This window comes from Capsicum annuum, chromosome 4 (assembly GCF_002878395.1).
Source record: "Capsicum annuum cultivar UCD-10X-F1 chromosome 4, UCD10Xv1.1, whole genome shotgun sequence".
NCBI lineage: Eukaryota > Viridiplantae > Streptophyta > Magnoliopsida > Solanales > Solanaceae > Capsicum > Capsicum annuum.
Genome location: NC_061114.1, coordinates 213,958,866 through 213,974,819, shown reverse-complemented (window position 1 = coordinate 213,974,819; position 15,954 = coordinate 213,958,866). Strand labels below are relative to the sequence as shown.

Sequence of the window (15,954 nt, the reverse complement as noted above, 5' to 3'; positions counted from 1 at the left end):
TTAAAGACAAATGAATTAAAAAAAGGAAAAAAAAAAGAAATAGATAATGCTTTAGAAATAAAGAAAAAAAAATAAAGTTTGAGACAAATGTATTAAAACATGAAAATAAAATTAAAGGAAAAAATAAAAAGTGAAAATAATAAAATTAAAGAAAAAATAAAAAAATAAAAAAGTGAAAATGATAAAAAAAAAAAAATAGAATAATAAATTAAAGGAAAAAATAAAAAGTGAAAATAATAAAAAATAAAATTTGAGAGATAAATAAGTATGGAAAGTTTTAAAAATATATTTGAGGTGTAGAGGAGTAAAATAGTACTTGTACTATACTTAAAAAAGTAATGGAGGTTATTCTTTAAAGAAATTTTTTATTGATGTCAAATATTTAAAGTCACTTATATTTGGGTTATGGCATGCAATTTCCCGGGAAAAGGTGGTTTATTTGGGCTGAAATGGTTGGGCTATTGGCATTGTGGCTTACTGGGCTTACTGGGCCACGTGAGAAAGGGGGAAGTGACACACATAGCCCATTTTGGTATTCTATTTAAATAATGGGAAAAAGACACTTTATAACACTTTTTAAAATAAATAGTCTAAGTTTGAAAATTATTCAAAAAATGGTCAGTCGAATATACTATTTTCACTTTATAGTCATTCCTAATTTGGGTCATTTTGGTCTACGTAGTCCATATGCAGTACATATACAATACTGATACAGTCTATATACAATACTGATACAGTATTCAACTTGGGCAATTCAATCCTTTTAAAAATATTTCAACTTATTTTTGCTACAAATTTTTTAACTGATCAAATATTCTGCTTTTTTTGTTATTGTTTTGAAATAATGATTAAATTATATAAAAAACGATATAATTGTTATATAGAATATGTATCTATATAAGATATATGCATAGAAATTGTATAGTTCTATCAAATATGTATATGTATAAAATATATATTAAAAATGTATAGAAAGTGTATGAAAATTATATAATTGTTGTATAAAACATGAAAAATATATATATATATATATATATATATATATATATATATATAGTTTTTGTATAAATTGTGTATCAAAACTGTTTAATTTTCGTATAGAATATTTATATGTATAAGATTTGTATAGAAACTGTATAGAAGGTGTGTAGAAACGATATAGAACAAGCCAGTAAATTGAAATGGCTAGAAAGTGGAATTTAAATTTCATGGTCATTTTCATGAAAATAGTTTAATTTGAAGTGTCGTTTCTGTCCTTTCCCCAATAATAATAGCTCAAGTTTAGTCATTTTCAAATCAATTTTAAATACATGCGACAAAAAAAATTAAATAAAATCTCATCAACAATATTACATAAGGGGTTTTTCGTTCTTTTTTAATACGTAAAGGGGTATTATTTCTCAACCCTTAAATGTTAGGGGTATCTTCCATGATATGACAGTTCAAAATTGAACCGTAACCCATTCAATCGTAGATATAGACTTACTAGCTTATACGCGAATCTTACTCCTACATTAGAATGATTTCAAAATAGTAATAAGGTCCGCATACTTTATACTTTTCAAACTTTACTTAAGGATTACATTGAAAATACTATATGTGTTATGGTAACATTAACTTAAACATGATAATAGTAAGTATTATTTTTTAGTCTTAAGAGAAACTCATAAACGCATTGCATGCTTATCTTCTTCCACAATATAAAATCAACCAAGACATCAATTTGTTAATCATGTTGGGATGCCAACATGTCTCTTTCTTTGTCAAAAAATCTTACCGATGCTAACCCAAGTAGTATAAAATAAATCCAAGTATATCCTTGATCCTCTATAAAAGAAAACCCCATTAGTTGGCGTATTGTATTAACTAACTTTGGTCATTCTATATTTATTAGTAGTATATATATGTGCTTACGTTATAACTATATATTTACATAAAATAAAAGTTGTTAGCCATTGATGTGCCTCCTTGCTGAGCTTTGAATGGAGGAGAGCAACACCATGTTTATTCTCGTCACTTACTAGGTGAATTTACCTTTTAACTCATCAATCAAGTGCATTGTTTTTCTTACAATCATTTTGTTTGCTTTGACTATATCAATTTATTTTCGAAAGAAATTGAAGAATTTCTTGAGAATCTTATAAGATTCGTTAGTTTTTATTTTGGATAGACGGATAGAATTTCATCTGGTTTAAATTCTATTGATAGATTCGTTAGAGATTAGAATTTATTGAAGAAACATAAGATATTTTCTTTATTCCTTTTCATAAAAAATAATTAAATATTCATAAAAATTATTATGTATTTTACAAACTATTATTTCAATTCAGCATATTTGTGATGCGATGTGGTTTGAAAGATGAAACAGATATTGATAGTTCCAAAAAGGGTTTGTACACTAAAGTTTTTTTTAATTCTCTCAATAAGTAGACTATGTCTATCCAAGATAATGTTTACTAACATGATCTTTCAGCACCATTTTATCTTATGTTATTGCTGAACATGTTATGACTTGCTTGATATATGTTAAGAGTTTCCAAAAGCAACCCGTTAAGAGAAAAATAGAACCCATGTACAAAGTAAATTTTATAATTAGGGCAAAATTCAGAAATAACATATTTATCCCCTTAATTATGAGTTTCATAGCAACAGTTTCATAATTACATAATATAGCAAGTTGTAATTTGTATTTTTGCAAACTGTTGCTACAAAAATACAAATACATATGATTTTTACTGCCCTTATGATCGATATGTATTTTGTATTTTTACAAACTGTTGCTACAAAAATACAAATACATTCAAATACATATGCTACAAAATGCAATTTGATGAAAGTGTTGTTATTTTTTGTAATTTAATACTTAAGTATGCTACTTTATGTATTTTTTTCCTTTTATATAATTGAGTATAGACGTTTTATTTCTCTTTATGTAGTTAGAAAGAAATAAAAAGGAATTATTTATAATTAAGTTCCTGGTGTTATGAAATATAAAAGTAAGAACAAGGAAATATAAAGGAAGAACAAGAATAAATAAAGAGAAGAGGGAGACTTCTTTATTTCTGAGTGATGAGAGATCATAAGATGATTGATTATACAATAAACAAAACCACTCTATTTATAAGAGAAATTACTCCTGGTTTCTGACTAAAAGACAGATACTTCAAATCCTTATAGATATCAACTTGATCTTATTAGATCTTGATAGACATTCACTATAATGTAAATATATTTATAACACTCCCCTTAATGTCTAGATAGATAATGTGCCTCGTTAAAACTTTACTAGAAAAAACCCAGTGGAAAAAAAATTCAGTGAAGGAAAAAGAGTATACATCTCTAACAATACGCATATAGGCTGCCTCATTAAAAACCTTACAAGGAAAATCCAGTGGGACAAAAGCTCGTAAGGGAAAGAGTACAGCACGTATTAACTCCCCCTAATGAGAACATCCTTGAACCTTTGCATCCCAATCTTGTGCAACATCTTCTTGAAAGTTGCAATTGGAGAGGACTTGGTGAATAAATCAGTCACATTGTCACTTGAATGAATTTGTTGCACGTTAATATCACCATTATTCTGTAGCTCGTGTATGTAGAAACACTTTGATGAAGTGTGTTTCGTTCTATCTCCTTTTATGAATCCCTCATTAAGATGTGCCATGCATGTTGCATTATCTCCGTATAAAATTATAGGTACATTGTCAACATTTCATACCATATTTTTCTCGAATGAGATGTATCACGGACCTCAATCAAACACATTCTTGGCTTGCTTCATGAATAGCTATTATCTCAGCATGATTCGATGAAGTGGCTATGATAGACTGCTTTGTATATCTCCAAGATATGGCCGTATCCCCATATATGAACACATAACCTGTTTGAGATCGAAATTTATGCGGATTAATTAAATACCCAACATCAGCATAATCAATAAGATCGAGACTGCAATCTTTAGAATAAAACAAGCTCATGTGTTTCATCTCATTCTGATGTCTCCTAGTAGGAGCAAAATATACCTTGCTAATAAATTAACTGAAAAGGCTATATCAGGCCTCGTAGTATTTGTAAGATACATGAGTGTATCAATTGCACTAAGCTATGGTACTTCACAACCAATCTCATTCGGTATATTTCTCATTTCAGCAAATAATCTATTGCTTTTGAAAACTCTCCAAGAGTTTCAACAATATTCATACCATCAATTTATCCCTCATAAGGATAATAAACAAGTTTTCCAGAAACTTTATATGCTTCAGGCATTTTGAATTCTTTAGGGATTTTCATATAAATTTTTTTCAAGTGACAATATCAATATGTGTGACATCTTCAAGTGTCTGGACTGCAAATCAAATAAGTGTTATGCTAACCAAGATGCATCCTTTCATGCCACTCAATAAATGTTTCTACGTCAGCATGCTTAAATTAACGTACAATTCAAATCCTCATAATCTTTCACAATATTACGTCAATATTGTATCAAAAATATCATCGACGGTTTCTCATTTTGTATCGGTTCGCAATGTGACATAACATTTTGAGATCTCATCACTTCATTATTTTCAGGTACCTGAACCTATTATAAGATTTCATGAAGTGTTATGTCGTAGGCTCTTCAAGAGCACATTGACTTCTTATTATGATTATTTGCTCCTTGTTTCATTTGGAACTGATTAGTCTACCATGTTTTATGCATGCATAGACTTTGTCCTTCAAGGACACAAAATAGGAGCACTTGCAACTTAAATATTAGATGCTTTCGGCATATGACTTGAATTATCTTATGAATGAGGATCTTATGATAATTCCTAACATATTTCATAGTTGTTTATAACCTCCCCTTATTTAGGAAAACTAACATACATCCTCTACCTTCTTTGAGGAATCCATCTTTGTGCATCATGGTATATTATTTAATCATATACCACACATCAAAACTATTAGATGGAATAGTTGGTTCCTGACCTTGAACCAATTGAGAGTGAAGAACTAATTATAATTTATTGGTCTAATGCATATTTCGAAGCAACACATGAAGCTTTGTTCTCATAGAAATGGTTTAATTATTTATCGAAGGCATTTAATGTCAAACCATCATTATTAATGTAAGATGAATTGTCTTGATTACACAATTTGAAAATTATGTTCTTAACTCAATTTTATTGAGCAAGCAACTTTATGAATGTCAAACTGCAGGTTAACAATAAACGTATAAGTGATCATCTTATATCGATGCATCTTAATTGATCACATGACTGGTGAACGGGCTCATATTCACCTTTTATATTTTTCAAACTTCAAGGAATCCAATCCCAAAATTAGTTGGTCCAACCAACGTATCATGAGAACAAGCAACATTAAAGTTCATGAAGAATTTTTGAATTCTTCAATATATGTTTAATACTTAATATGCACATCTTTAAGATGTCTCAATCGTTCATGTCAATTTATGAACTTTTATACTAGTAAACTCCAAGTTTATCATGACATGTATTTTTCACTTTAGTAAATTTCAGATTTATTAATGCATGAATAAATTTCAGATTTACTACTTTAGAAGTAGATTTCACAATAACTCTTCTCAGTTATTCAGCCTCTTTTGGAGGTGAGTTGTGATACCATCACAACAAGTGCACGTTTGCATTAATAAACTTCTCATTCCTCAGGAATGAAATATAATTATGCCTTAAGCGTATCAAATTATGATAGTTACTACAAAAGCAAGCAAATTGAGGCATACATATGATTGCTACCACATTCAATTCAAGGAATTGAGCATATTTAATGGGGCAGATTTCACCAAATACTCATTAATTTGCCTTAACCATCATAATATCATCAATATGGTGCATTGAGATTTAAACTCAATGTCTTACCCATATAAAGGCGTCTTAGGCATAAATCGATGGGACTTAAACCCAACATATTATCATCCCTTTTGATAATATTGTTCTTCAGAAAAAAATTTAAAACATAAATAATTCCAAAACAATTATTTTTTCTCAAATCCAACAATAATTATATTATTAGTAGCAATCATTCTAACCAACTGAAAACAAATTGGTAAAATAAATTTTAATTTATACATAATTTTTTTTTCTTACAGGCCTGGATAGTTAGTTCCAAATATTTGAGTCACTTAGCAAACTGTTAAGTGCTTATGGTACCATGGTGACAATGAATTAGGAAAAGCAAACCAACAGAGAATAATTAATATTAATGTAATATGCTACCTTTTGTTGACAATATGATTCACTCCAAAAGCTCACAGTAAGGAAGATTTTTACGGAATAGACATTATAATATATATTCAAATATTTAAAGTTCTCCAACTCACCTTAAAAACATACCTACATTAACTCTTGATGAGATCTCAATTGATTAGAAACTTATACCAAGCTTACCGTGCTTACCGTCGGACTCATTGAAGTAGAGATCGATTAGAGACTTCGTGTTGATAACGTGTTATGAAATATAAAAGCAAGAACAAGAAAATATAAAGAAAGAACAAGAATAAATAAAGAAAAGAGAGGGACTTCTTTATTTCTCATGAGTGATGAGAGATCATAAGACGATTGATTATACAATGAACAAAACCCCTCTATTTATAGGAAAAAATACTCCTAGTTTCTGACTAAAAGACAGATACTTCAAATCCTGATAGATATCAATTAGATCTTATTAGATCTTGATAGACATTCATTATAATGTAAATATATTTATAACACCTGTTGTGTACAAACTAAATTTTATGATTGAGTGTAGACATTTCGCTCCTCTTCAAGTGGTTAGAAAAAAATAAACAAGAATTAATTATAATAAATTCATGACGTGTACAAATTAAATTTTATAGTTGAGTACAGATGTTTCATTCCCCTCCACGTAGTTTAAAAAATAAACAACAATTAATTACAATAATCCCAGTCGTGTACAAACTAAATTTTATAGTTAAGTACAGATGTTCCGTTCCGTTCCTCTCCACATGGTTACAAAAAAATAAACAGGAATTAATTATGGTAAATCGTTATCGTGTCCAAACTAAATTTCATAGCTGAGTACGGACATTCCATTCCTCTTCATGTGGTTAGTCAGAAATAAACATGAATTAATTATAGTAAATTGTTGTCGTGTACAAACCAAACATATAGTTGAGTATAAACGTTTCATCCCTCTCCACGTGATTAGTAAGAAATAAACAGTAATTAATTATAATAAACCCATGTTGTGTACAAACCAAAGTATATAGTTGAGTACAGACGTTTCAATCCTCTCCGCGTGGTTAGAAAGAAATAACATGAATTAATTAAAGTAAACTTTTGTCGTTTACAAAAATAAATCTCATTGTTGAGTACTAGCGTTTTCTCCCTCTCCACGTGGTTAGTAAGAAATAATCAAGAATTAATTATAATAAATTCTTGTCGTGTACAAACTAGACTTTACAGTTGAGTACGGACGTTTCATTCCTCTCCATGTGGTTAGTCAGAAATAAACCTGAATTAATTATAGTAAACTATTGTCGTGTACAAACCAAACATATAGTTGAGTATAAACGTTTCATTCCTCTCCACGTGATTAGTAAGAAATAAACATTAATTAATTATAATAAACCCTTGTTGTGTACAAACCAAAGTATATAGTTGAGTACAGACGTTTCAATCCTCTCCACGTGGTTAGAAAGAAATAACATGAATTAATTAAAGTAAACTTTTGTCGTTTACAAAAATAAATCTCATTGTTGAATACTAGCGTTTTCTCCCTCTCCACGTGGTTAGTAAGAAATAATCAAGAATTAATTATAATAAATCCTTATCGTGTACAAACTAGATTTTACAGTTGAGTGCACATGTTTCGTTCCTCTCCACGTATTAAAAACAAGCAAACAAGCAAGAATTAACTATAATTAACCCCTATTGTGTACAAACTAAATTTTATAATTGAGTATAGACATTTTGTTCCTCTCCACGTGTTTAGAAAAAAAAATCAAAATTAATTATAATTTCCACTTGATGAAAAAAAAAAAGTAAAAGGTCCCAACTCAAAAATGATTGGTGATTTGAGTTTATTTGATATTTTTATATATAATTTTGAACCATTTTTTTAATCACATGAGCCGCTTTTGAAATTGAGGTTCAAGATCCATTTCTTATCATGATATTAGAATTAGACTCATGCTAAATTATTATTATTTAATTTAAATCTAAGTTCCATTGCTTATCAATATAGATGTGAACATTTTTATGAACCAAGAAACTATGAAATGACTATTAATTAGAACCTAACCCTGGCCCAGGATTGACTCAGAACCCAATCCTAACCCTAAAATAGGTATTGATCCCGACTCGGATCAAACTCATGAACTCAACTTTGACTCGGGCCCTGACGTGGGAATCGACCTTAGACTCAATGCAAAATCCTACCATACCTAAACTGGGGACTAGAGACCAAACTCAAAACTAAACATCAACCCCAACCCTCAATCTAAGACTCAATCCCATCTTGAGACCCAACTCAAAATCCAATTCTCGACCTTGATTTATGTATTATCTCTTGATTTTGATTCGGGACTCGAAATCCAACTCCCTATCTCAACTCGTGGTCCTGACCTAAGATTTGACTCCCGACCCTAACTCAAATCCGTACTCCCAACTCAACTTAAACTCCGCCTTTAATCTGAGACTCAATATAGACTTGATCCTAAGAAACTCTGAGGTCTTAATTTAATGTATCAACTCAAAAAACAACCTCAAACCCAGTTCAAGACTTGACTCAACCCTCTTGATCTCAAAGTTGGTTCCTCGAGTTGGGGTTGATTCCTTGATCGAATCACATCGAATTCCAACTAAATAATAAAGGAAAAAAGTACACAAAACAAAAGAAAAGGCAAATGAAAAAAACAATAATTGACCTCTATCTCCACCATCTAGCTAGGTACCATCCAAAAATAAACAAAATTAAAAACACCCCCACGTTATCAACGTAACCGCACCTCACCTTTTTGGCCTTAAAAAACACAAATACAATTGCGGAACAAAACGCAGGCGGCTCACGCCACCACTTTAATATTACGCTCTCCAACAATCAATGCCCCTCTAATCATTATTCTTCACCCAAAAAAATTCCCCCTACTGCTTTTTCCTCCAAATTCAATAAAGATTGTGTTCGAGTCGGTTTTCACGAACCACGTAACTCTATTTATTTTCACCTTTTCTTTCATCTCCTTTATAGAACCAGTTTTTCTGTTCTTTTTCCTTCTTTTTTTTTTTGTGTGTGTTTGAATAGCTAGGTAGGAGGATGGAGGTGGTGGAGATGGCAGGTACAAAGCCGATCCAGTTGGTTAGAGCTAAATCGGATCAGGATCGGATAAAGGTGAAGAGAAAAACGCTAGAAGCTGTGTTACAGGAATGCCAAAGAGCTCTGGAATTGCTTAGTACTACTGGTTCTATTGAGGATGATGCGGATGAATCGAATTCTAGCAGTGATGTTGATCGGGATGCTATTGATGAGTCCGGTGGTCAAGGTTCATCATCATCTACTCCGTCGGCTGCTGATACCGAGACCGATGAGGTCGGTTTAATTGTTAAGTTTGCTCGTAGTTGTGAAAAATAGTTCTTGTTGATTTTTTGTTCAGCTGATTTGCGGTGGAATATTGTGTGTATATGTTAAAAAGTGTTTGAAGTGATTTCGTTTGCGTTAAAAGACGTAATATGAGCTGAGCTAGAAAGAAATGTGTAGAGGAATTAACTGTAGCTGAGAAATCTGAATAGTCATCTAGTTGATAGAAGAAAGTATCAAAGTAGAGCATAGATGTAACACGGAAGGGTGTGGCCTAAAGTGGTTGAGTTGAGTACCTTAGGTCTCAGTTCAAATCCAACAAAAACTCTAGGTAGTTGCTTCCCATGTGTTCTTGCCTTGGGAGACAAAGTTACCTAGTACCTGGATTAGTCGAGGTGTGCACAAGCTGGCCTGGACACCTGTTGCTGGTGAGGGTGGCAGGTGGTATCTCATGATACTAGTCGAGGTGTGTGCAAGCTACGCCGAACACCACGGTTATCAAAAATAGAAAATAGAGCATAGATGCGAAGCATTTGGTTGCACCTGTACATAGGATCTCAAGTGAGGGAAACAGCAGTTACGTTTACCAATTTCAAAAAAAAAAAGCGAGGGAAACAGAAATTACGGTTTCCAGTTTCACCAAAAAAAAAACGAAGGAAACTGAAGTCTCTGATTAAGTTTTACTAGTTTCAACTGGAAATTCAATTTAGCTTGAGAGTTGTGCTTATGAACAGTTGGAAAGTATTATGTTACTTCACGAGACTGAGAGAGGAAGAAAGTATAAAACAAAAGAGAAGGCAAATGATTTCTTTAATTGTTGATTCTGTCCATAGTTGTGAAATACTACTTGAGATTTTTTGTTTAACTGTACTCTCAGTGAAATGCTTTGTACATGGTAAGAAGTGTTTGAATTGATTTAGTTGCATCTTTTAGCATAATCTTGGGTGAGCTAGAAAGGAACAGTATATAGCAATTAACTGTAGCTGAGAAATCTGAAAATGCATTTACTTCGAATAAAGAAAGAATTAAAAAAGAGGAGATGTAAAAAGCCTATGGTTTGCACCTGTACAGAGCTAAGCAATGGAAACAATAATCACAGATTGATTAAGTCTTAGTAGTTTCAACTGGAAATTCGGTTTAGCTTGAGAGTTATGCTTATGTTAGCCAGAACAGTCCAATTGGCAAGTATTAGGTTATATCAGGAGAGTTGTAGAAATCATGCTGTATGTAATTCCGTACACTCATCATAGTCAGAGAACTAGAAGGTGCTTTTGAATACCACTGTATAATTATCATAATTGCATTTCTTTTGTGGTTCTAATTTGAGACAGCTTTTGGTGCTTTACTGCTTCCTTAACCTCTAAAAGGTTTTATTTTCAGATTTTGAGTTGATGGGCAACATTAATTGCATAGTAGGAGAATTGACATATACTATGTTAGTTTATTTTAGTTGGTCATTATGTTTTTATAAGTTATTTGAGTTGGTCATTATGTTTTTATAAGTTTACATACAATATTTGCTTTGAAGATGAGACTGGAAGATGCATTAATTTCACTTGTATGGTGCATTGATTGACTATTAGTGATTCAAGCAGACCAATGCCACTGTTCTACTCTATTGTTTGGATAGATGGATTTAGGGAAACCATTTATTAAATTTAATATCTGTGAACCAACCACTTCAGAAAGTCTTAAATTGTGTTTTGTGTGTCTCTTTTGTTGTGCAGCTGCGAGATCTCCTGAAATCTAGAGTTGAATGCGCAGATTTCCTTATAAAGCTAGAAAATGCTCAAGCATCTGTTCCACAAAACTTAGCTGGTATGTTTTCCAGAATGTTGGTAATTATATAACTTATGAGGTTTTATCAGTTTCCTTCTCAAGTGGTATCATGGTAGTAATAGCTGCCTTTTTAGTTTGTGTTGTAGAAGAAGGAAGTTCGTGGGACATGGTTAATGAGAATGACCTTTGGGAAGGTGGAGATCCTGAGTTAGACGGAGAAGACTATGTTTTAGTTAGGCAAGAAGATATAGTGGATGGTATAGCTTGCTTTATGGCTGCATATCTGTTGTCTCTTAAGCAGACTAAGGTATGTATGATTCCTTAGAAAAAAAAGATCTGATCTTTGTGTTCCTTAAACTGTTGGTTCTTTCCTTGGTTTCCTCAAGTTAAGTGTAGAAAGGTAGCTCAATGCAACATCCAGTGTTTTGGTTTTGTTCCTTGTAAATGTGTTCATTTCAATTCATTAAATTGCTATGTTCTGACTTCATAAAGAAAGTTTATCTAGTTTTAATCACCTTTGTTATTTTCTTGCGTTTTTATCCTTATCTTAACAGTTTGTTTGTACTTTGTAGCCCTCTAGACACACAATTAAAGAGAATGATGTATAGCTGTTACTTCACTCATTTAATGTACTTCTCTCAAAAGTAGAAACTAATTGAAATTAAAAAGTTAGACTTTGTGGAGTGGGTCACGGCAATCTTAGCGGAGAAGTCCTAGTTGATAAACCATTCTGCTGTAAATAATGTTAGATCACTCTCCTGATTCTCCCAATAGTCAAGTCTTTTGCTTTCTGCAGCCTGAAGCAATTCCTTCAATGTAGTAAGCCACTAAGCCTGCAAAGCTTCGATCCTATGTCCTTAGCCCCAATAGTATGACAATAGTGTTTTATATTTACTTGAACAAACTTCAAGATTTTTTCATTTAACTGTTCAAATTAAAATTTGATATGATGCTTTTCCTATTAAGTAAACTTTTCTCTAACCATCTTAATGTTGTTTGCACCAATTGTGATATAAACTCAAATTAACATCTTTGATTCTCTACCTTACCAATGTTACATAAGATGAAACAGAGAGTGTGTCTCTTCCTCCAAAATCTGCCCACTTGACTTGCTGAAGGTCATTTCACATCTTTGTGTTTTGGTCAGAAAGGACCTTGATATAAGAGTATTAGTTGATATTTGATAAATTGTCAAGAAAAGATGTTAGTTGACTAATTGATCAATTTTGGTGCCAATTGTGTTTGAGTTTGCTGGGATGGATGATTCATGATAAATAGTTCCATGGCACTCGTACCATTATAGAGGATGAAACATAATCTCAGTTACTATTCAAAGGTACTTTGGTGTTTCTTCCTCTCTAGGAGGTTTAATTCTTTGCACTAATTTGTGCAGGATTTGACACCAAACCAACTCCAAGATGGTCAGTTGAATTTCTTGCAACATTTCTTTCTATGGATACTTATTAAAACGAAAACACTTGTGTTCGTTCACTCTGCTTCAATTAATTTTGAAAAGTCGGATTGAGAAAAGTGACATTAGATTTTTTTCGCAGCCCTCAGCAAGACATTCTCTTTGAAAAAGAAGAAAGGAAAGCTCCGAAAGGCATGGGATGGAAGCAAAGTTATTTACAATGTAGCATCTTGGGGGGCTACAGCTATTGGGTAAGTCAAACTATTTGATTCAGCAAAGTAGTTCTGTCATCTCTTTATTCAAAATGGGTAAGGTAGTTATGCTCTCTTCTATTTCCATGCACTCAGGGATGACAATATTCTGTGTAAAATGTTTTTTGAGAAAAGACGTTTCTTTCCTGGTCTACACTTGTACTTACAATAACAACTTCAAAGCATGTTTTGCTCATTGTAAGGTGGAAACAAAATACAAAGACAGCTGAACATACTCCCTCCATTTCAAAATAGTTGGCCCTTGTTGACTTGACACTTCCATTAAGAAAATATTTATTAGGAGTTCATTTTACCAAATTAGCTTTATTAATTATGCTTTGAAAATATAAATTTGAGTATATACATTTTATAGTTATTTAATGATAGGGGTACAACAACAACAACATACCCAGTGTATTTCCACATAGTGGGGTCTAGGGAGAGTAGAATGTACGCAGACCATACCACTACCTCAGGTGAAGTAGAGAGACTGTTTTCAATAGACCTCCGGCTTAGGATCGATAACAGTATACCAAACACAAAAGATAAGTGCATATAAACTAGTACGGTACGCAAAATAAACTAACAGTATAACAAACACCAAAGATAAGTGCATATAAACTAGTACGGTATGCAAAATAGCAACACGATAATACTACAACCACAACACCACGAACAAGAAACTCCAGAAACAAAAGAACGCTCCCCTACTATTACCGACTCACTCCCACCTCCTAACTCTCTACCCTAATTCGCGTCCTCCACACCTTTCTATCAGGGGTCATGTTCTCCGTAAGATGTAACTATTCCATATCATGTCTAATCACCTCCCTCCAATATTTCTTCGGTCTACCTCTCCCCCGCCTAAAATCATCCATAGCCAGTGTCTCGCATCTCTGCACTGGGGCATCAGAGCCCCTCCTCATCACGTGCCCGAACCAACGTAACCTTACTTCTCGCATCTTGTTCTCCACCGAGGCAACTCCTACCTTTTCTCGAATAATCTCATTACTCATCCTATCTTTCCTGGTATGTCCACACATCTATCGCAACATTCGCATCTCCGCCACCTTCAACTTTCGGGAGTGGGAGTTCTTAACTGGCCAACACTCCGTTCCATACAACATAGCCTACCGGACTACTACTCTGTAGAACTTACCTTTAATCTTTGGGGGTATCTTCTTATCACATAGAACTCCCGAAGCGAGCCTCCATTTCAAGCACCCTGCTCCAATACGATGCGTGACATCCTCGTCAATCTCACCATTGTCTTGAATCATAGACCCTAGATACTTGAAACTCTCCCTCTTCTGAATGGCCTGAGAGTCCAGACTCACAATCACTCCAGCCTCTTGCGACACATTCACTGAACTTACACTCCAAGTACTCCGTCTTGGTCCTACTTAACCGAAATCCTTTAGACTCAAGCAGCTGTCTCTAAATCTCCAACTTATCATTAACACCATCCCGTCTCGTCAATCAGTTCCGCATCATCTGCAAATAACATACACCAAGGTACCTCCCCTTGAATATGTTGCATCAAAACATGCATCACCAAGGCAAATAAAAACGGGCTAAGAGTCGATCCCTGGTGCAACCCTATCAAAGCTGGGAAGTGCTCTGAATCTCCACCTATTGAGGCATTTGATGATAGGGGTAATATTGAAAAAACATAGTAAAATTCTCTTGATTTCATAAATGGGACAACTAAATTGAAACAAATATTTTTAGCCAGAGGGCCAACTAAAACGAAACAGAGGGAGTAATTTTCTTCACACCATCCCTTTACAAATAAAATCTCCTTTATGCATATCCTGCAGACTATAGCAATGGCTGAACTAGTGATTATAGCTTAAGAAGTGCAAAACAATGTCTAAACACTTGAGCAAGGAAATCTATTAGCGTTCATGAATGAGCCCCTAGTCTTTCAGCCCCATGTATTCTTTCGCTTTTCTTGGCCAGATGCTCATCAACTAAAGTTCTTGCCATATCATCATAATGGTTTATCACTAGGTTTCCCAAACCAAAACACCAAATAGGTGGAGAAACCGTAAAAAGGATATAAGCATGCTACACTTTAAGCTGTACCCAACAACATACCTAGTATAATCCACAACACTTTAAGCTGTATTTTTGTCAAACCGTGCTCATTGCCAGATTATTACAAGTTTATATTCCATGGATGTGGAGAAGGGCAAAAAGCAGTTTCAAATTTCAATTGTCTTTAAAACTGATTGTATGGTTTAAGCTAATGATGAATGTGAACCGGAAAGAAACAAGGGACTGAGTGGTCAATTAGAATCTACATTGTTCTCTAATCTTGGTCTAGTTTGCATAATGTGATACATCAGTTGCCGAATCGGAATGTTAATAGACTAATCTGAATTCTATCTTTGGCAAATGCTCGATTTACTTGTTTAGTATGATCTTAATGCCTCCTTGTAAGATTGAAGAATGCTAACATATCCCAATGAATTCAAGTCTTATTGATATCATTTGCCTAAATATGTGTGCTGTAAATCAGGATATACCAAAATCCAGCTATTCTCAGAGCTGCATCAGCAGCGTTCTGGACTTCCTGCCGTGTAATATCAAAGCTCTTATAAGCAGCAGTTCTGGCTTAGCTGAAATCCCAAGGCATCACCTGCACGTTGTATCGGTTAGGTTGTTGGTTCTTTAATTTGTAATATAAATGCCATTCGTTTGTCTAATCATGTAAATATTTCGCCAATTGAATAGGCTGTGTGCACAATGATTGGGTTTAATCTGATGATCTTGTATGATTATTGATTCTAATCATTCTATACTGACTGCAGTTGATCAATGCCTTCTGAATTAGTTAGTAGTTAACTCCTCCGCGTTGTGGAGTATGAGTACTGATTATTTATTTCATTTGCCCTGGTGCTTCGTCCAAGGTAGTGGTATGGACTGCGTACACGTTACACTCTCCAGACTGCA

The 15,954-nt window shown here is 33.3% G+C and overlaps 1 protein-coding gene across 2 annotated transcripts; it reads left to right on the top strand.

Moving 5' to 3' along the window:
• The first annotated feature begins 8,805 nt into the window (after positions 1-8,805).
• LOC107868668 lies at positions 8,806-15,792 on the top strand. Of its 2 annotated transcripts, none has more exons than XM_047411005.1 (6): positions 8,806-9,567; positions 11,283-11,373; positions 11,469-11,641; positions 12,728-12,755; positions 12,888-12,996; positions 15,521-15,792. In XM_047411005.1, exons 1-6 carry the CDS (start codon positions 9,295-9,297, stop codon positions 15,600-15,602), a joined length of 756 nt encoding a protein of 251 aa, XP_047266961.1. In that variant the 5' UTR covers positions 8,806-9,294; the 3' UTR covers positions 15,603-15,792. The 2 variants fall into 2 exon arrangements, with proteins under 2 accessions (XP_047266961.1, XP_047266962.1); XM_047411006.1 differs by having other exon boundaries at positions 8,888-9,567; positions 11,481-11,641.
• Positions 15,793-15,954: the final 162 nt, after the last annotated feature.